General features: G+C 37.7%; 1 protein-coding gene across 2 annotated transcripts in view; it reads right to left on the minus strand.

Moving 5' to 3' along the window:
• Nucleotides 1-23,412, minus strand: part of LOC108709213 (enteropeptidase) — a 163,199-nt gene that overhangs the window by 10,897 nt on the left and 128,890 nt on the right. The window contains exons 20-22 of one of the 2 annotated variants that reach the window (XM_018248858.2): nucleotides 17,692-17,787; nucleotides 1,767-1,816; nucleotides 1,330-1,504 (exon numbers count right to left, since the gene is read on the minus strand). In XM_018248858.2, coding sequence (XP_018104347.2) covers nucleotides 1,330-1,504; nucleotides 1,767-1,816; nucleotides 17,692-17,787 — 321 coding nt within the window. The remainder of the gene's footprint in view (nucleotides 1-1,329; nucleotides 1,505-1,766; nucleotides 1,817-17,691; nucleotides 17,788-23,412) is intronic. The other variant, XM_041583376.1, reaches the window with a different exon arrangement.

The raw sequence follows: 23,412 nt of genomic DNA on the forward strand, positions 1-23,412 counted from the left end.
TATGGGGGCCATTAATGTACCTATATACAGTATGTTAAATGGATGGATCAGCACTCTCTAGCATGAACATTTCAGTTCTTATTCATTGTAGCTCACATCTCAATCTGAAGTTTCGGTCCCACATGGGAAAATTTATCAAGGATATCTATATATATATGTGTGTATGTGTGTGTGTGTATGTATGAGTGAGAGAGAAGCTTATTCTCTATACCTCATCTGAGAATATTTATATTTTGTCAAGCTATAACTATGCCTTTCTCTGGTAATAAAGATATATTGGTAGTGTCCTGCATGCCTTTATACTTAGATTTCAAGAATGGAAAGATATGGCTGTTTTGTAATTGTAGTTGCAAAATGAATTGCTGTAATGGATCATTGTAGTGTCTTCGGCACGACTGCAGACATTGCAGAACAGCCATAATCCATATAATGTCTCTTTAACGCTGATTATGACTGCATTACTGGTACCGTGTAACTATCAGGTCATCAGCAATAAAAGGTTTCATTCAAGTGGTTTCTCCATACAATACAATGCATGTTAACATCGGAACTGTTCGGATGGGGAAATAGTGCAGCATTAATGAAGGGGTTCCATTGACGATCTATTGTTGCACTTATACCATACACAGCAGGACAATTGAAAATTCAATGCAGTACTCCTGGGATGGGATTTTATAAATATGTACAACTCAAGGTCCTTTCGTGGATATGTTTGGCTTTTGGCTGAACTGTTTGCACTCATTGCACTATGGATACTGTTGCATTTTAAATTCATCAAATTATGAACTCTGGCCTATCATCATCATCTCTTCACTATAAATATCAATTATTGAATTGATACTAAGGGGCCAATATATTAACTAACTTTCAAACATTGAAATTTCTATTTTTTTTCATGAATCAATTTTTTTCTCTATAAATTCTTGGTTTTCTTTTATTTCTTTAAAACCCTAACAATTTTATATTTATAGGGTGTGATAACCACAAAGAGCTCAAATATAAAACCTGCCCAGGTCCTATAAAAGTCAAAGGGAGCTGCACTTATCCTATTGGACCATTTTTAATCTGTTCAGACTTTTAGAGGGGGTTTCTAATTTTTTTCACCTGAAAATCCTGAATAATTTGAGTTTTTTTGTATCTCTATTTGGATTGTTCAGTGTTTTTTTGTTTGTGCTTTTTCTATTTGGATCTTTTTTTAAATGATATGGCATTTGTGATTCTAGAGAAATAGAGTTTAATCATGGTTTTAAAAAAACTTACTAACACCACTAAAATGAGAATGTTGATTAATGGGTGTCCCTATGTACATAGTAATAAAATGTGGCTTACCCATAGACACAATGAGCTGCTGATACAAGCCATTCTTGGCTTACTAGGGAAGCACCACATGTTTGTCTGTCATTATAATATAGAGAGACAACCCATGGCCATGCCCCTAATGGCGCATCACTTCCTCCAACAATCTTAGAACCACTTTTGACTGGCACAATGGGTTTTCCACATTCTAAAGAGAAATGTAAAAAATATCAGAATGTAAGTAAGAAGCATGGCTCATGCAATCATACTAATACACAATATCCGTTGGCATACTGTCTATATATTGTCTTTCTTAGTAAGGAAGGTCTCCACTACAAACGTGTCCACTACCTACTCATTTTTAAACTTCTAAACTGACTTTGGGTATGAAAAATATTACCTTGTGTAAAAGAAAGTCTCTTTCCTAATAGTTTCTTTCTAATACTTATGAATAAGAAACCATGACTTACCTTGTTGTTGACACTGAATGTGAATAACAGACTGATTGGTGCACTGGTCACTGTAACAAATATAAAACATGGTACAATTGATTGTGCTATAATTGAAAGGATTGTATTGTTTTGTGTATTATAAAGATATAATTGTGGCTTCAGTACAGTTACTACAGGGGTGGAATGCTTAATGCGGTGATCCCCGGTCATAAGCAAAATGTTACACTCCACTCCCTTTGATGATGCTTCCAGTGGCATCTTAGTAAGTGCCCATCTTGAAATGGCTGGCTTTTATTCAAGTTTTGGAGGCATAAAGACACAGGTTTCCTCAAACAGAGCCTCCAGACTAGCAGTCAACATAGGTTTTTACATTTGAATGTGGATCACACTGAAAAAAAGCTAGGGAACTCCTGGCTTAATGCAAAGGGCCAACCTACAGCCACCACTGGTATGGGATGAGTATCTATGTATTTTGTGGTCACAGCCTCATTGCACCCCCGCCAAATGGTTTTAAAAAATAGTGGTGAGCACAACTTTCCTTTGTTTGTTATGAGTATCTATGTACAATTTCTGGTACAGTTCCTATTAAGGGTTAGTTCACACGAGGAGATTCGGTGAGATTTTGTCGCCTGGCAACTAATCGCCTCATCTTCTGAGCGACAACCCCCCGAACTGCCTCAGCGTGTTTTCCCATAGGCTATAATGAAAAGTCTGACTTTTCATTCTAGCCTATGGGAAAACACGCTGAGGCAGTTCGGGGAGATTGTCACTCAGAAGATGAGGCGATTAGTCGACAGGCGACAAAATCTCCCCGAATCTCCTCGTGTGAACTAAACCTAAATGGAAGAATGGTGGCATTCACACAGTAGCATCTTGTCTACATTTTATGAATGGCAACATTTATATTGACAGGTTTACTTTCCAATGTATGATATCCTTTCAAATGCAAATCATGCACTGTAATTGTTATGTCTTCATGCTTTCTACCTATTATTTCCTATCTGCACTGAGTGAAAAACTACCTTTATAAATAGTTCTATATGATCTGTGAGTGCATCAGGCGTATAGTACTTCAAAAAATCACTACTGACAAGGAGCTGAATAAAGACAAATTGCAGAACTCAGATAATATATGCAGCTACAAAATACTTAAAAAGTGTTTGCAATTGGCTAATTTATTATTGTATAGTATATTGGTATGTTATGTTTTTTGTATTTCCATTGCTGCCACATTATTACTGTTGCCTCAGCCTCATAATATAGTGTACATAAAGTTTGTGTACCTTAGAATAGAAGGATGGGCAAGAATGGGGATAATGAAGTGGAATGTGGAATGTACATTATGAGTGCCAATCGAATGGGCCAATGAGAAAAAATTACCCTAGGAAGAATGAAGGTAGAGAATGCAGATAAGGTGATTTTCCCAAAGCAAATAGATGTTTGGAGATATATACTACAGGCATGGGATCCATTCTCCAGAAACCCAATATCCAGAAAGTTCAGAATTACGGAAAGGCCATCTCCAATAGAATCCATTATAATCAACTAATCCGAATTTTTTTTAAATGATTTCCTTTTTCTCTGTAATAATAAAAGAGTACCTTGTACTTGATCCCAACTAAGATATACTTAGTGGACTTAAGGTGTGAAGATCCAAATTACAGAAAGACCCATGTCAATCTCACTCTGGATAATAGGTCCCATACCTGTACATTGATAGCACCTTGGCTCTACTTGTTCTAACTGTAGTATATTGTCATCTTCAAACATGTATTTGCTTTGGGATAAAGCCGATGACAAAGTCATTGGGGCTCATTTATTAACGCAGCGCAGCGCTAAAAAGAGCGCAGTGGCCAGACATTTGCCCAGCGCATGCGAGTATTTAATAATGTAGTGCACGATACCTTAACAGTGCGATTTGTGCGCTAATGTAGACACAAGACAGGTGCGACGTGTGAAACTGCGTATCAGCTGTCGCAGTGCTTATAATAAATTGTGCGCACAGGAAGATACCGCAAAGGTAAGGATTAGTTGTGCTCATGTATGAATGCGCTGCTTTAATTAGTTGCGTCACATATTGCGCATATTGCGTTCACTTAGACGCATCTGCATTTGTTTCTGTGCTAATATTTGTTTGGTTGCAAAGGTGTTTAGCCTACCTGATACCCTTAAAGGAACCTTGGTCAATATAAACATGTTGGGTGGAAGGCGTGGTTAATATGCACTTTACAAGGGTTGTTCATCTTGAATATACTAGCGCAGCTGGGCAGGAATGCGCATTTTGAAGAGCGTTACTATTACGCCACGAAGAGGCAGGCGTAAAAATTGTGGTGCTGTTGCCCGGGTGCAGTTTTGCACATATACAGACGCAAATCTGCGACGGCCGCAGTGCAAGCGCATTGTAGCCACGCCCACAGCCACGCCCCTAACAACCACGGCATCGTTTGCGACATAAATGCCCAATCTTTTGCGCAATGCGCATAAACAAAACCATCGCAAAAGCTCTGTGTTATGCGCAATATCACGCAAATATATTAGCGATCACGCTTGTGATGGCGCAGACAACCTTTTGCGTCCACTTATGCGCTTCGCTGCTTTAATAAATGAGCCCCATTGTCTTCTACATCGTCATTCCTTATAGAGTGCTTTCACTAATTGTTGCATCCCACTGGCACTAACCATAAAAACTAAACTTACAAGTGATTCAAGAGATGGTGTTCAACAGACAGTGAACCAAAGAAACAGGAGAGAAGGATGATAAAAACAGCAACATGAGAAAAGGAAATAGTAAAAGAACAAGGAGGAACTTACAAACAATCCTGTTACATGGGTCAGATACTTTATTCTACTGTAACCCATAGCAAACAATTAGCGGTTAGTTTTGTTTGGTCTAGTAGAATCTGAATAATACAATTGTATTTAGAATTGGCTACAATGGTTTATTGGACAGGTGAAGCTTGTAGAATTATTCTGCCTTAGGCACAAAGAGTAGAAATGAATGAAACAAACACCAAGGGGCAAATTTACTAACATTCGTAGTTGTGCCAGCGTCCGATTCGCCGCACTTCGCCAGGCGTATTTTCGCCAGCGCTACGCAAATTCACTAAAATGCGAAGTTGCGCTCAGGGGAAGCATAAGGTTGCGAAGTTGCACTAGCATTAATTCGCCAAGCAAAGCGAAGTTACACTAGCGATGCTTAATTTGCATACGGCGCCAAATTGAAGTTACAATGGAGGTATATGTAGCATCACTACACAAGCCTGGGAAACCTGCAAAACAGCAAATATAATTTTTATTTTGCCCTACACATGTGCCCACTGTATAGTTAAGGTGCCATGAGTTAGGAAATGTAGGGGGGAAGGAGGGTAGCCCCAAAAAAATTTTTCGATCTTTTTCAGCCTATCACCCATAAAAAAAGAAAAAACGCCAGCGTTTTTTGGGAAAAATGTTTAACTTTTTTTGAAGCAATCCCTCTAATCTACACTATTGCACTTTGCCTGGTCTGAGGTGGCGAAGGAAGTCTGGCGTAAAAGGTAGCTTTCAGAAAAATGCGCGCGTCAGTGAATTTGCGTAGTTACGTCCGTTGCGCAAGTTCGCCAGGCGTAAGAGTGCAAAGTAACACTAGCGAATTTACGCCAGTGTCCGTTAGTGAATCGGCGAATTAACGAAAATGCGTTACGCTAGCGAATTAATGCTAGCGTTAGGCGCTTTGTCCTTTAGTGAATTTGCCCCCAAGAGAGTGGGAACATGTCAACCATGAAGGGTTGGAATTAAAAAAGTGGATGCCACATTGAATAAATTATAAGAAGACAGAATGGTAGTGGGGGGGATGTGGGTATAAAATTGAATCTAACCCTTTAGATGCACACGAGTCACAAGCAATCAAAAGAGAAAAGACGCTGCAAATTATTCCCTATGATTCACTCTGAGTTAACAATACTTCTCAATCTTGCTAATGTTAGAGATTCTATGCATCTAAACGGTTAAATGGCACTTAAACAGCTCGGCTGAAACACTACAAATGACGTCTCCGTCAAGCATTTCCATGTACAGTATTGAGGCACAGTTGTAGACAGACTCCACTTAAAAAGCAGCCCATGCAGTGAAGAGTAATTTGCATGATTTTGTAGCCTAGTAATTCATATTCACAGCTCTAACCGACTGTCATTGAGGATTAACCCCTTCTGATTAATCCCACCTCTCACATGCATCTGTTAAATAAACAGCTAAAAGAATAATAAATAATGTAGAAGATGATGATGATAGCAGTAATAATAATTACCCCCGCCCCTTAAAAATAGATTTTTCCTTCAAAATTAAACATTAAGTGGCTGCTGCTTGGTATTCATCCGAATGTTCCCAGCGGCCACTAGAGATCAGTAGACGCTAACAAATTCTAGGTCGGAGTGCCTGATATTAGAACAGCTTACACAAAGGTTAAACTCCAGCACAATGCAAAGCATGTATTGAATTCCCACATGTATAGAAAATACTGCAATGTTATTGCAGAATAGAAATAAAGGCAGCAGGCGAAAAGAAAGCAACACGGTAATCAATAACCTGTTCGCATATACACAAAACACATTGTGTTTGGGATTTTTCTGCTTATTATGAAAGCGTCGGGATAAAAGAATGAAAAATAATACACAACAGAGCACAGGAAACTGCATGGTTTGCTTTAGTATATTAGTTTCCCCCCAAATAGGATTGGACTGTTCCGTAGCCAGTGGAAAGAAGTTATAGACGGATTCCATCATTCCGTCGGCGTGACAGGTGCCACCAGTGGAAGGATTTGGACATTGTCCTCTGACAAAGCGGCAGACAGCAATTTACGGTTTCCCACTAGATAATGTGCTCAGCAGCAAAACATTACCGGATTTGATTTAGCAAACACAATTTGTCTTCCTAATCTGCCTCCTCTCTTTCTTATCAGTCCATAATTGAACTAAGTGGAAAGAGCATTCCGGCTCCTAAACTTAATACACATATCTCCCCTGCGAAATCAATTCCATGATAAAGGGAGCACTTCCCTTTCCTTTTCAATGCAGTCATTTCCAAATCCAACAGATTTCCATGGACAAAAGGTTTTAAATCAAAAATCGACAGATTTCTCATACTGATCTCAATGAGTGGGTTTCCATGGATACAGATAAAGTGAACATATCCCCGTCGATGTAGACTTACAAAAATAAAGAAAAAAGCTTATCCTTTTAACAATTGGCAGATTAAATTAACAGCAACAGAAAGGGTAAGGCACATGGATAAAAGATTAATCTGGCAAGTTGTTTTTCATGAGCTTCAAGGAAACTTTTCACATCAGAGTTTTCATTAGTTTGTTGTATTATATTATGTTTATTTGTACATAGGACCTGTTATCCAGAATGCTTGCGACCTGGGTTTTTTCTGGATAACAGATCTTTCTGTAATTAGGGGCAAATTCATCAATCGTCGAATATCGAGGGTTAATTAACCCTCGATATTTGACCAGGAATGAAAATCCTTTGACTTCGCAAAAACTGCGATCGAACGATCTAAGGAATAATCCTTCGATCGAACGATTAAATCCTTCGACCAAATAAACGTAGCCAAGCCTATGGGGACCTTCCCCATAGGCTAACATTGGGTTCGGTAGCTTTTAGGTGGCGAACTAGGGGGTCGAAGTTTTTTCTTAAAGAGACAGTACTTTGACTATCGAATGTTCGAATAGTCGAACGATTTTAAGTTCGAATCCTTCGATTCGAAGTTGAAGTCGTAGTCGAAGTAGCCCATTCGATGGTTGAAGTAGCCCAAAAAACACTTCGAAATCCGAAGTTTTTTTATTTCGAACCCTTCACTCGAAGTTAATGAATTGGCCCATTAGTCTATTAGAAAACCGATTAGAAGACTGATGTTTTGTGATGAGGGAATTAATTCGCCAGGCACAAATTCGCTGTGAATTTCCGTGTTTCGCCACCAGCGAATAAATTCTGCAGTGGAAATTCGCAGGCAAAAGATCCGCTGCGACAAAAAAAATTGTTGTGAGTCAGAATAGTCGCACACATAAAATTGTCGCGCTTCAATTTTATTCGGACGCCCATTGACTTTAATGCATTTGGACAAACTAGTCGCTCGTATAAACATTGTCGATTGCGTCAAAATTGATGCGCAACAAAATTATATTGACGCCCATTGACTTCAATACGTTTCGTGAATTTTTTCCGATTCTGATGTTATCTCCAATAACGATTAATTATATTTTGGTTAGAATCAAGTACAAGTTACTGTTTGATTATTAAGAGAAAAAAAAAGTAAAATCGTTTTTTAAAATTTGGATTATTAGGATTAAATGGAGTCTATGGCAGATGGACTTTCTGTCATTTGGAGCTTTCTGGATGATTAGTTTCCAGATAAGCGATCCAATATCTGTATATAGTGTTGCTAATGAAAGAAAGAGGCAAGCCATAAAGAAATAAGTAGTAGTAGTAGTAGAAATTAGGGTTAATTAACCTATGACCCAAAACCCAATAACTCAAACAGTGAACCATCTATTACAGTTCATTTGCTAACTGTTTGCACTAGACTAGATGCGCTTAGAATATCTGTCAACAGTCAAAGCCTTTTGATCAGCAAAGGCCATAAGCCTTAATCCACCCTTGCTCACAGCTAGTCTTCCTTTATCTCCTCCACTACCTCTCACTAAGCCTTGTGCCTTATTTTGCTCAAAATATTGGGACAGAAGGTAATTTTTTCAGTTGGTGAATTATATCAGGATGTGCATTTTGGCTCACTGGTAAACAGTGATATCGCCTGAGAATAATTCAGGGTTCTTTCTCCAACCCCCTACCCCCTCCATATCAGTTGATTAATCACTGTAGTACTGTACTACGGGGCAAATTCACTAAGATTCGTAGTTGCGCCAGGCGTAACTTCGCCGCACTTCGCCAGGCGTAGTTTCGCCAGCGCTCCGCAAATTCACTAAAATCCGAAGTTGCGCTCAGGGGTAGCGTAAGGTTGCAAAGTTGCGCTAGCGTTGATTCGCAAAGCGAAGTTACGCTAGCGATGGTTAATTTGCATACGGCGCCAAATTCAAATTTGAATGGAGGAATACGTACAGTCACTACAAATGCCTGGGAAACCTTCAAAACATCAAATAATTTTTTTTTTTTGCCCTACACATGTGCCCACTGTATAGTTAAGTTGCCATGAGTTAGGAAATGGAAGGGGAGCCCCAAAAAATTTTTCGATCTTTTTCAGCCTATCACCCATAATATAGAAAAAACGCCAGCGTTTTTTGGGACTTAGAAAAAATGTGAACTTTTTTTGAAGCAATCCCTATCTACTCTATTGCGCTTCGCCTGGTCTGAGGTGGTGAAGGAAGTCTATTGTAAAAGGTAGCGTTCAGTACAATGCGCGCGTTAGTGAATTTTCGTAGTTACGTCTGTTGTGAAAATTCGCCAGGCGTAAGGGTGCGAAGTAACACTAGCGAATTTACGCCAGCGTTCGTTAGTGAATTTGCGAAGTAACGAAAATGACCAACGCTAACGAATTGATGCTAGCGTTAGGCGCTTCGGCGTTTAGTAAATTTGCCCCTAAGTGTCCTGGGCAAAACATCTTTTTAGACTGGGATAAATGTTGAATTTCTGTGCTTTCTGTGCAAGAAGGATTGTGAGTTCTGGCAAATGCCAGAGGGGCACTTAGGGCCTCTTTGTACTTGAAATGCCAAGGCCTAGTTTGAAACCCAGTCCAGACCTGTGTGCAAGTACTGATATTGGTGCAGTTAATGGCAAATTAAGAACCTGAGCACAGAAACAATCACATTTTAACCAGGTTTCATCTCACTAGTTTCTCATACACCTTTCCACTGCTGTTCCCTCAATCTACATTGAGATGGCTTCAGTCGTGTTCCCCATAGAGTATTTAGTTGTATTTTCCAATTTCCAAGAAATTTCTTTAAAGAAAATATATTGAGTTCTCTAGGCAATAACACCTGCCACAGCTGACTGCTCATACTTTTGACAATAAAGAATTACTTAATCATAGCAGCCTCCACAGAGGACTGGGTCCTTTCACACTGAATCATTCTTCAGGCTTTATTTACGGTTGTGAGCTTACGTAACTGATTTGGTGGCATTGCATGTGAATCTAGGTTATCCAGCTTAGCCCGGCAGTCATCCTTTATTTCACAGTATATTAGGATCTATGTGATATATAGGTACGATTTCTCCATCACTTTAAAGAACCCAGTTGGCTCTTCCATAAACATTGATTACATTCTGTTATATAAGAACTTTATCTTTAGAAAATATCATTATTAAAGTAATGTGCAGGGCTGGATTTACATAGTGGGCACTCCTAGGACGCTGCCGTTCATCGCCCCTGTCCTCTCCCCTTCATTCACGAAATTTTTCATCATCGGGACTGGAACAATGTGGATTTGCGCACAGAAAATGTAAATATCCATTGAATCTCCTGTGCATCCCCAGTGTTTCTGAACCAATGTGGGTGTGGTTGGGCAGGATGCCGCCCCTAAAATTCTCCTGCCCTAGGCCCGGGCCTTGGTGGCCTTTCCACAAATCCAAGCCTGGTAATGTACATTTAATCTTTCTAGTTTTGTTACCATTTGCTACATCTTACTCCTATACTAAATTACAGTATCTTTAGGCCAATAAAATGAAAAAAATGAATTGTCAATTTTTTCAAATTTGAGTTTTCCAACCTCAAATTTGAAAGATTAATCATTAAAAAAATCTCAAAAATTCAAATAAAAAATAAATTCACAAAATTCTCAGCAGGAGGTATAGTTTCAACATTCAAACGATTCTATTTTTTTGAGTTTTAGTTCAATTGGCAAAAATGAAGCCCACAACCCAATCTTTGAATAAGAACAATGAGGGTGAGTGAGGAGAGGAGGAATAGTTTGGAAAGAGGGCCCAAGGTCAAAGGTTTTCTGGTGGGCCCCTGGCCTCCCACTCTGATACTGCCATTTCCGAGGGGGTTTTAGTGACCAGCAACAGAATTCCTTCAATATTTTCAAGCTAATTCCAAGTGGAATAGGGCCTGCTGCTTTCACATGACACATGAGATAAAGAAGAATATTCTTTATATATATTTTACAGGTGGAGACTATAATGCAAGAGAACAGTAAATCAGATGCCAGAATTTCATACAGTAGTATTTACAGATAGAATCTCATATGTCAAACAAAGACAAAAGGTGCCATTGATTTTGCTGTGGCACTTAAAAAGCCTCTGTGTTTTGTGAAAGAAGCATTCTGTATGTTATAAATTATCTAATATGGGCAAGGGTTGGTTCTTAGTGGAGATATAGCACTGAGAGAAAAGCTATTAGAACAGTAACTATAGAAACTGACAAACAACATCTGAAAGTTAAAATGAAAGGTGAAACCAGCCATAAAAAAATAGCACAGAAATCCCTAAGACAACATTTTGCACCAGAGACCAAGTATCAACAAGATGGTGTGCATAAGGAACACGAAAATTATTGGTTACCTTGACACTGGAAGGAAAACATTGTTTAACATATAAATCAATGTAGAATTATGCTATGAAAATAGTCGGCCATTTAAGGAATAGATGGGAGCCGGCTTGACACAAAAATTATAAATAAAAGGCTAAACATAGTTTTATAGATAGTCTCCTGCTCTTGTATAGCTTAAGGGGATCCATATTTTAGCATTTTATGCCTGTGGCTATCTACTGTACCTCCGCGACACAGTGTTTGCTGCTTGATTCTATTTTTCATTGTGAGAGCATGGTTTGAGGGGCTGAGATTTGATTAAATCAGCTTTTGCTTGTGGTGCTTCTATGCTTGGTGGATTTGTATTATTATTTATAAAGTGAACAGCACATGATATAACAATGTACAATGGAGACAAGCTAATACAAATGATGGAAAGACCCTAAAGATTGAAGTTTAAAATTGAATAGCCTAAGTAGACATGCATACTGTATAATGTGAGTGTTCAAGGTCACAGACTGATCATCTTTATGTAGGTTATTGGATTTGAAAGCCAAATATTATATCCTTATAGAATTACATTCAGTGACTAGTGATGGGCGAATTTATTCTGCAGGCGCGAATTCCCGCGATTCGCCACCGGCGAATACATTTTCGAAACCACCGCAAAAATTATTTTCGCCTGTGAATCTGCGCCAGCATCCAAAAAATGGACACCGGCATCAAAAACGGATGCCAGCCTCAAAAACAAGACACCGGTGCCGAATTTTTCGCAGTTTCCCAAATTTCCTGTGAAACGCCCCAAATTCGCCCATCGATATCAGTGACCCTTTTAAACACATAAGTCATCTTGTAATTCATAGAAGGCTTGGTATACAGTAGAACCCCCATTTTATATTTTTCAGGGGACCAGGAAAAAATTATGTAAAATCCGGGAAAAGGTAAAATCAGGGAAATTTGTTAAAGTGACTTTTTTTAAAGAATATGAGCACATGAGTTAGTTTTACTTTGAAATACAATATTTACTGCTTTCATAATACAGTAAGTTAATCATTGCAGCATTAATTTTACATAATTGGGGGGCATGTGCAAGGCCTCTCTGTCAGTCACATACAAAACCTAAAGCAATAAGTGATTGGTGCAGGACTGTATAAGGGGCAGACTTATTGTAATTGACCATTTACAGGCAGAACCATGACAAAACATAATTAGTATGTTAAACCTCTATTTTTTTACTAATAATAACAATCATATAGGACAAATAGCATTTTTGGTAACATCAGGATAAAATTTTGATGTGAAATTCGCGAAAACCTGATATAAAATCAAGGAAATTAACCAACTGAAATGCATTCATGGTACCATAAATAAAAAATGTAAAATGCTGGAAAACTTAAAATCAGGTTATTTAAAATTGAAATGTCACTGTATTTCCCTATAGTTAAAATATTTGGTTACTATAAGCCTCCCTAAATGGCAAAAACTGCTCTCTAAGTTGTATTTTCATTACAGGAATAATTATTTCAAATATTGCACAGGCTATGATTTTCACCGGGAGCCCCAGAAATGTTGTGCATGTCACTGTTTGCACTTTATGACTTTCAATAAAAGATTTCATGAAAATGGTGTAATTCTTTGTTGAAATTTTAGTATGTATGGCTCTACAATATGGTGGTATGGGGTGAGACAATTTGACATTCCATTTACTGGCATGGTCATGCTGCTTATTCAAAATTCTTATTTTAATTATTATCTTTTATCTATAGTGTACCTGCATATTCCCCAGTTCTTAAAAGAGATGTTCTTAAAAACCTGCCATAACCTACTGTAAGTACAGGTATGGGACTTGATATCAGGAATGCTTGGGACCTGGGGTTTTTCAGATAAGAGGTTTCCATAATTTGTATCACTAGATTTTGTCTATTAAAGAAAAGACATTTAAACATTGATTAAACCCAATAGGATTGTTTTGACTTGTTTCATTTCACTGGCAATCGTCTTTCTCAACAGTGCCCTGTACTTACCACTTTTGCAGGTCCTACTGGAGATCTACTGAGGGGATAGGCCTGGATACAAGTCATATCCAATTCGCCCATCACTAAACAGCCCTGCTACATTCCTATGAGTTAGGCAGGTGAGGTAGAATGAACAGACTTGTGCTCCAATGTAGGAATTAAAACTGGAGGTAGCTCTCTCTGGGCATAACTAGTGATGGGCGAATTTATTCGCCAGGCACGAATTTGCGCGATTCGCCTCCTGCGAATAAATTCGCGAAACGCCTGCAAAAATACGCCTGAAAAAATTCGCCAACGTCAAAAAAAATTTCCGTCTGCGTCGCGAATTTTTCGCGAAATTCGCGAATTTTCCGGCGAAGCGAAATGGCCCAAATTCGCCCATCACTAGGCATAACTGCATGGTGGGCTTCACATTGCTCATCCAGTTAAGAGGAATCCCTTTACATTGAAACATCTGTCAAGCCAGACTCACTCCCCGACTCATTTCCCATGTTTCTGGAGGGGAGATACTGATTAAAGGGTTGGGGGGCAACAACAGTATCTATCTCAGCTGTTCTTTGCTATCATCCTTAAACTTCAGGAACAGAGAATATGTATATCACTGAACTAAAAGAAAAATCAGATACAGGACTTTGCATGGACTATAACATTAACTTCCAACAGGCTTTTCTTCTGAACATACTCCGGGTCATGAGAGAGTTACAAATGATTTCAGGATATAAGATTAATGACTTAGAAATGCATGTCCTACTCATTATAGTGATTGAAACTAAGAAAGAACACTGATCCAACTGAATTTCAAAATTAATTGTCAGGTCAGTAACCTGCATTATGTGAAAATTGCATTAAGAAATTGCGATTCAGATCTGTACACAAACAAAACTGTCCCCATCTTGATTATGTAACTAAAACAGAACTAAAACAGAATCAGTAAAGATATAGACATTTTTGTCCCATGGAGATCGGTCGTTTAGTCGATCGGCCAGGTCTGTCGGCTGCCGATAATATTTCAGCATGTATTGCCGATTGGAAAATTTTCAGTAGGAGACTGTCACTACTTATTGTTGGACGTAAATTTTGAATGATTGCTGTAGGGGCAGAACTTCAACTGATCTGTTCTTTTACTACTTTATTTGATCTGAAAGATTAGTAGCAGGTCTAGAGATGGGGAAGTCCAATCGTTCGAATCCTCGAACGATTGGATCATTGCGTCTATCCCCAGCTTAAGAAATACACACAATCTCTCCTGTCGTGGATCAGTATTAGCTGTTAAAACAATTTCACTACACCATATATTGCATTTCTTCTGCAAATCCCCAATGACTGTGCCTATGTGGACACAAAAGTAACACCCCATTAAGTAAACAGTTAGTAGAAACTCAAGTGAAAAGTTGAGAATCGGAGTGCCTTATCTCTATATTATCCATAAATATTATACAGCCTTGAGGTCACGGTTATTACATACCACAATATGACTAAACCGCAGACCTTTTTTTTTTTGACCTAAGACCTCAAGCACTTAGACACAAGCAGATTCAAGCACTTGCAATAGATACAGTGACAGCTGCCAGGACACTGATTGTAACCTAGAGAAAAGCCAAGTCACTTAAGTTTAGGACAATGTAAAATACACCATTCCAACTGCAACTCCAACTCATAAAAATAACTTTCTGTAGTTATCAGACGTGAGTGCAATATCTAAAAAAACAATTCTAAAAATATAGATGCTAAAGGTCCAATAAAGTTCTGCAAGTTACCCCATAACAATTAATTTGTGTTACAAACTTTCCTTTGACTACAGTATGTTCCATTTTGATATTGAACCCTACTCTGAAAATGTATCACTTGATATTGGCTGATATATCATATGAGTTACATGTTAATCTCTTCCCAGTGCACTGAGAGTAGAACTCTTAACTATAACCTATTTATTTAGTAATACTCCGTTAGATGCAACTGTTTCCATGTCAATTGTCCCATCTTTAGATAAAGCGAAATGGGAGAAATTCGCCCATCACTAAACAGCCCTACTACATTCCTGTGTGTTAGGCAGGTGAGGTAGAATGACCAGAATGTAGGAATTAAAACTAGAGGTAGCTCTCTCTGGGCATAACTGGCCTTTAAGTGATTTTTTATTTTAATTTTCTCTTTTTGTACCTCCCGTGATACCTTTAGGCTTTTTAGATTCCATTTGCCAATTTGCCAAAAGTGTAAAATTTTCCATCCAGTTAAACTGGGGTAAGAGGAATAATTTAATAGTCATGGGTTATGGCATACATTTGCATGTTACAGTTGTTTCTGTCTAGTGATGGGCAGATGTGTTACTTGAAGCAGAAATCCTGAGCGTTCATTTACTGTTGGTAGAATGCAAATTGCAACCCTTAGAATATTATGCAATTATGCCCCTGTTCAATGATTGTTGGTAATATTCCAAATGGTCCTCTGAGCATTTTTGCCATTAACATTTTTTTAAATACTAAGTGGTTTCTGATATATTAGTGGTTTTGGACAGTTTAATACAAGATAGCCAGGCTTGTCTCAATGGCTCTCTATGCAGCTCTCTTTGCAGGAGTGACAGTGGCCTTAACTGTCCATGAAATGTTCTTGATGATTAAGACCTGACCCAAAAGCCTGGTATTAGCAGTATAAAAGTGCAACTATCTCAGAAACCTCTAAAAATAGAAAATTAATGTACATTTCAAAAGTTCTCAGTGAAGCACCCTGAGTACATTTTTAAGTAATTGCCTAGGGATTGGTTTCTTGGAAACAAACAACTTCTTTCAAATGAAAAGTATTCAAAATGATCATTTTGGTATGTTGTGATTTCTTCCTAGAGCTGCAGCTATTTTTTTGCTCTTATTCTGTATTTGTTGTAAATATCAGAGTGCAGATCTTAATCAGTAAATTTCATCCTAACATACATATTGGATAGTCCATGTAGAACATCATTGTACAAGTGTTGGCTGTCAGTGATATGATACTGGTTCTCCATCAACATAAGCGAAATTCATTCTTATGATTTTAATGAGGAGGGCATGTTCCTACACAACAAGCAGTGTTCTGACAGAAATGGCAATATCATAGAACAGAAACCTACATAGTAAACATAATGAAGAACACATACTCATAACTGTCTGCAATAACGTATTCTGTCTTGTTAAATATTGGGTATTGGAAAAATGGTTATATTCCAGTATTGATTAAGTTTGAATATGTTTCATTTGTGCACTCATGACTTGTCATTCACACATCTTTCACACACTGGTTCCCATGCTCCATTTGTTCCTCAAGTCTGGAGGGATTAGGTTACAGTTAACATATGGAATTACTTATGGGTAGGCTGGGGGAGGTGTATCCCACAGGTTTGAATATATCCCTGGACAAAGAGAAGTTTGGGCTCTCTCACACTGGACACACACACAGACACACACTGACTCTCACACAATACAGACATACACAAAACTTTTATACAACATATTGATACATACATATTATTTTGGTAGGCTGTCAATAGAGTATTTGACTGGCTAGGTATCTGTTAATTTGTATGTATTTTCTGTAACACATTTTTACACATTAAATATATTTAAATATCACCTTGGTGAGTGGTGTTTGTTGACCATAGAACTTATACAAATTATTTTAATAAGACTGTAGTTTCTAACAGTCTAGACTTGCTGGCCTCAGGTGGCGCTGTGGTAACAAAATCCATTCATTTTAACAGTACATGTAACCTTTAATATCTTGGAATTAAAACTAAATAAATATTGAATGTACACTGCAAAAGTGCTTAGAATAGCCCCCTCATCAATTTTACATTCACTTATTTTAAAGGTTTACTTATCCTTTAATGAAAGAACATATACAAACACCTTTTAAAAACAGGGCATAGAAAGGAAGGGGCATATGTAGATCCAAGAAAGAGGAAGACATGGAACATTAGTATAAGAAAATGTAGGAGAAGAGTAAGAAGGCACCTCCAGCATTACAGTTTTACAGTTTTATGTTTTGAACAGTTTTCAAAACCTCTATCTATGCATGGGAGAAATCTGACCAACTTATAATATGATTGACCTTGTTCAAATATAGTGACTACTCTGCATTAGCCAACTGTTCAACTCATATTGCATTGGATCCATTTTGAGTGACTGAATCGGGCATACATGGCCAGCTTTATTTTGATTTATACATCTATTCATAGTAATAACTAGGGACCTGAAACCCCTCAAGTAGGCTCACAGTAGGCACTAGAGTAACATGCAAGACGACTGCACATTTTTCTTAAATTATATCCTTGTGCTGTGTTGAAGTTATTTATTTGCTCTGCATATTTTACTTTAAGCGAACATACAAGCAACCAGCTAAGAAAAACAGTTGTGAAATATTCTAAACATGCATTTTGAATCTCGCAGCAAGCTACTATAATCAGGTATGATTTAAATTGACTTTTAAACACATTATTAAATTCCTACCTTGGTAGAAGGCTGAGGCTGCCATCCTCCACTTGAATTAATGTAACAAATGGTCCCTTTCCTTCTGACAATACAGTTGAGGTGAGGTTTACATTTCTGAAACAAGTTCAATTTGTTAGTTATGTAGGGAGATTTAAAACAGCAATGTTGGCAAGTCATTTCATTTTGAAACCGCTGTATATACTGTACGCCAGTGGTGTTTAATTAGCATTTAAAAGTCACTCTTGTAGAGATCTATAAGATTAAATTTCCCTATGGCTTGAAAATCCCCTACTTAATATTCTTCTCTATTCTTAAATCCTGGTACTCTGGTGGGTTAGTACTCATCATTGACCCAAAGAGTATTTGACTATTTACTGTTACACTTTAATATAGTGCTCAGGAAGCCCTGGTTATTCTTTTTTGGCCTCCATCTTCTGAGCAGGATGGGTGACTGCTGGGGAGCCTGGTGCTCAGTAAATTAAAACAGCAGGAATGTTAGTTAGGCTGCTAGAAAGAGCAGCTCTAACTTAGGATTTGTAGCTGGAGATAGCTCTCCCAGGGCATATCTGGCCCTATAGCGAAGGGACCACAGTAAGAAAACCCAGTAGTGTTTACAAATAAATCTTATTTAAAGTTATACTGTCATGGGAAAAAACATTTTTTTCAAAATGAATCAGTTAATAGTGCTGCTCCAGCAGAATTATGCACTGAAATCCATTTCTCAAAAGAGCAAACAGATTTTTTTATATTCAATTTTGAAATCTGACATGGGGCTAGACATATTGTCAATTTCCCAGCTGCCCCAAGTCATGTGACTTGTGCTCTGATAAACTTCAATCACTCTTTACTGCTGTACTGCAAGTTGGAGTGATTTCATCCCCCTCCCTTCCCCCCCAGCAGCCAAACAAAAGAACAATGGGAAGGTAACCAGATAACAGCTCCCTAACACAAGATAACAGCTGCCTGGTAGATCTAAGAACAACACTCAATAGAAAAAACCCATGTCCCACTGAGACACATTCAGTTACATTGAGAAGGAAAAACAGCAGCCTGCCAGAAAGCATTTCTCTCCTAAAGTGCAGGCACAAGTCACATGACCAGGGGCAGCTGGGAAATTGTCAAAATGTCTAGCCCCATGTCAGATTTCAAAATTGAATATAAAAAAAATCTGTTTGCTCTTTTGAGAAATGGATTTCAGTGCAGAATTCTGCTGGAGTAGCACTATTAACTGATGCTTTTTGAAAAAAACATGTTTTCAGATGACAGGATCCCTTTAAGAACCTTTTAAGTTGGAGTCCCTTCAACTTATTGTGGCAGATGTAGTTCCAGTATAACTGATGTTTCTGCCAAACTATCCTAGGAAATACATTCTAGCCCAAGATTTGGTTACACTCTTTAAGTATGACAAGAAAGACTTCTTAGGATAAGGGAATACTGCCAATAAATTGATGTGCTTTAACGGGGGAATGTAATAAAAATCGCTAACGGAAAAACTATTCGCAATGCGAAAAGTTATGCCTTTGCGCGAACAAATTTTGCTTTGTGCGAATTTAATATAGCTTTTGCGAGCCCGGAAACTGTTTAGCGACCACTTCCGACAGTGAAAGACTGTTTGCGAATTTTATAGTTTGCGCCAATGCGCAGTCAATATAATAAAACTTCTTACTGCAAAAGTCGTTATGTTTGCTCCAAAAGATTACGACACCTTCACACACTTCTTATGAGTGCGCAATTAAAATTCGCAATGTGCAATTAAAATTCGCAATGCAATAACAGTTTAAGGAACAATATTACATTGCAAGATGTGGATTTTTAGTCCTATTGGTGCGAATTGTTTGGTCTTTGCGACTTTTATTACTTTCCCCTGTAAGTCTTTACAATTGTGCTCCTCGTACAGTGTAGTTGGGTTTCCTATTTCCCTTTGAAACTAACATATGAACATAAGGTGCCCCAAGCTGCCCCAAGTGCAATTAAATGTAATGTAAGGGAGAGATCGATTTCCTTTCTTGCTTAGGTTCATGCTTAGGAATGCACACTGAAAAGTATATTCTCTGCAGCAAATGGCACAGGAATTTTAATGAAGGGAACAGTGCTAATGAAATTCCCTAAAGCGATAAGACCCAGAAGTATTGCATGCATATATCTTTGGTTGTAAGATAGCAATTTGGATAGAGAAGAAACGACCATATTTATCTACTGTGGCTAGCTAATCCTCAATTATTTCCTGACATTTATAATAAAACCGCAATATGTCAAGCCTAAAGCAGATTACTCTTCAGTAATATTTTGGCTTCATTTATTTTACATAATCAGGAGTTTGTGTATTGTATAGATAAAGAATTCTGTTTTTGTCTCATTTTGATTTCTCAGCTCCAAGCAATGTATATCTGAAGATTATTGTTATAGTCCATGAGCTTCAAATTATTGCCAACATTAAGCCAAATCATATGATTCACTTGTATTTCATGTATCTCTTGTATCTCTCTGACCCATAGTGAGATATGGAATTTCCATAGTTCATTGATTGAACTGAAGAATATATTTTCCAGTCGGGTTCAACTCTTGTGAATATTATTTAGCACAGACCGTTAAACATATTAAAATATGAATAGATATTTTGGAGTTTATACCCTTATTTTTAGCTCTGAAAGCTTATTCCAGGGCTTCTTTAGAGCGGTTCTCCTGCAGGGATGTAGCGAACTGTTCTGCGGCGAACTTGTTCGCGCGAACATCGGCTGTTCGCGTCCGCCGCAAGTTCGCGAACGTCGCGCGACGTTCGCCAATAGGCGTTCGCGTCAAAATCGTTCGACCATTCGGTCGCTAAAATCGAACGATTTTCGTTCGATTCGAACGAAAATCGTTCGATCGAACGATTAAAAATCCTTCGATCGTTTGAATCGAACGATTTTCGGATGTTCGAAGTTCGCAAACTGTTCGCGAACTGTTCGCATTTTTTGCCGGTGTTTGCGAATGGCGTTCGCGAACACATACTCGGCGGTTCGCTACATCCCTATTCTCCTCCTCCACCTAGGATTTAATGAACATACAGGGTAGGTATGCATTCATTTAATCTGCACCCAGAAAGTATATTTCTGAGGATTTATAATCTGAATTTTACAATGCGTTTGTTTGAATGTGATTTCTATGGGCTTCTGTTTCCTATAAATTGGCCAACCAGGATACCAGAAAAACTCCCTATGGGACCAGGTCTCAATGGGCCTCCTGCAGACCTGACCATTTGACCTTTTATACCTACATCTTGGTCAATCCACATTTTTTGTACAAGAACAAAGAGGAGAAATGGATAAAAGACTAGATTATAGTATGCAAGGAAACTAGTGGAATAAGGATGCTGAGTGAGGAAAAAGGATCTGTTGTCAATGGTGAGGCTAAGAGGTCCTTTGGTCTAAGAAGAAAAGAAGAAGACTTGAGGAGAAGAGGACCTGTAGTCTAAGGCTTTCTAGTGGGCCCCGGCCCAGTCCAACACTGTATAAAAGCAACCTTACAGTAAGAACAAAGTAAAATATTGGCTTAAATAGGCATTCTGTTCAGGGATATCCATAAAGGAACTCAGAAAATTCATTGCTATATTTTGTTCATCACTGTCAAGTCCCATGGTTAAAACATGAAACCAATGGCTTGGAGCAATACTGAATGCAAAACACAGTGCAAAGAGAAATCATGAAGGTCAAAAACGAGGAAGATGCATAAGGCACAGTACTAATCGGAACGATTAGCTAGGATATTAAAAATTAATGAATAATAACAGTTCTATAGTTTTTACTGATGCTTAATTCTCTTTCATGCTCCTACCATATCACTCGGTAATTAAATATAAAAAGATGAGGAAAAAAAACAGCTACTTACATAATTAGATCAAAAAACATGTTTTAATCACACAAAAAAAGTCTACACCAAAACTGGCTGCCTGTTACTGATATTTCCTCTCATTTCTCAACTGGGAAAGATGAAAGGACTTTAAAAAAAAAATTTATGACTCAAGGGTCTCGGTTACATTAATATTGGCTTAAAACACTTGTATTAAAATTAATCTCTGAATTGGAGGAATATATTTATATTTAATGTTATTCATGTTTCAGGCCCACATTAAAATATAGTCTTCTAGAGAGAATGCCCTTGCTCTCGAATGCACTTGCTTCACTTGATGTTTTTATTCATAACATTTGTTGAAATAGAAAAATGTCGCTTTGTTTTTCAACACTTAACAAATGTGGAAAAACATCATCATCATATTTACAGTTTTGGTTGAAAAGAGGGTGCATGTATAGTGATGACCTGCTTCAAATGTAATATGTATTTTCTGTGGTTTCATTTAAAGTACAAACACATTTGTGTTTAAACAGTAATAAAAAACAAATAGACTCTGCTTCTTAGGGGAGGATTTAATGAAATTTGAACTGACAGCCATGAAAATGTCTTAACAAACATTCACATTTATAAACAACATTGGCTCCTTTGATCAATCTGTCACTTCATCCGAATGTGTTAGACTGATTTCAGGCGTTATGCTCAATTCTGTGCTGTGGGGTGTTAAAGCTCAGAAGAAGCATTGAGCTCTAACATCACACCGAATTCATATGCCCCAGGAAATTAATGAGAACATTGAAATGAAAGCAATGCAAATGAATTGTCTTAAATTGCAAAATTACAAAATTCTGCTGAGACTTTAATGCATTTGAACAAAAAAAGTTGCTGAGACAAAAAAAGTCACCACAAGAAAAGTACCCTTTGACTTTAATGCATTAGGAGTGAGAAAAAATTGACTCCTATTGACTTCAATGCGTTTTGCAAATTTTGTTGCAGTTTCTCAAATTTTTTGGCGAACATTCACTTTTCTTTAATGTAGCAAACACAAAAGTTTTTTTTCCAATGTATAGGTTAGTGATAAGCGAAACTGTACCATATTTATTTGTTTACAAAATTTTCAAAACTGCAGAAAAATTTGCAAAATTTCACCGAATGCAATGGAATAATTGAGGATTCTTTTACACCTTTCTTGCGTAAAATGGGCATTTTTTTCTACTCTTTTTTTCACACTCTGAATGCATTGGAGTCAATTGGTGATTTTTATTTCAAATTTTCCTTCTATTTTTGTTCTGGCTAAACAAAGCACACAACAAATTCTAGTGCAGATTTGCAAACATTTTTTCCACTCCAAAAATAAAAATATCCCTAGTAAAGGTATTTTTTATGAATAGTTAACTTTAAGGGGCAGATTTATCAAGGGTCGAATTTCGAAGTGTAAAATACTTCGAAAGTTGACCATCGAATTGAAATACTTCAACTTTGAATATCGAAGTCAAAGTATTTTTCACCGAATTTGGCCATAGTACGATCGAAGTAAAATCATTCGTTCGAACAATTAAATCGTTTGAACGATTGGAACGATTTTAGCATACGATCGATCAATTTTACTTCGATGTGTAAAGACTTAGAAAATGGTTGTAGAAGGTCCCCATAGGCTAACATAGCACTTCGGCAGGTTTAATTTGGCAAAGTATTGAAGTCGAAGTTTTTTTAAAGAGACAGTACTACAATTATCAAATGGTCGAATATTCGAACTATTTTTACTTCAAATCAAAAGTCAAAGTAAATTCGAAGTCGTAGGGGCAAATTCATGAAGGGTCGAATTTCGAGGGGTTAAATCCCTCGAAATTCGACTGGGGAATAGAATCGAATAGAATCGAATAGGCAATTCGGGCGAATTTACGCGCTGGC

This window comes from Xenopus laevis, chromosome 2S (assembly GCF_017654675.1).
Source record: "Xenopus laevis strain J_2021 chromosome 2S, Xenopus_laevis_v10.1, whole genome shotgun sequence".
Classification (NCBI taxonomy): Eukaryota; Metazoa; Chordata; class Amphibia; order Anura; family Pipidae; genus Xenopus; species Xenopus laevis.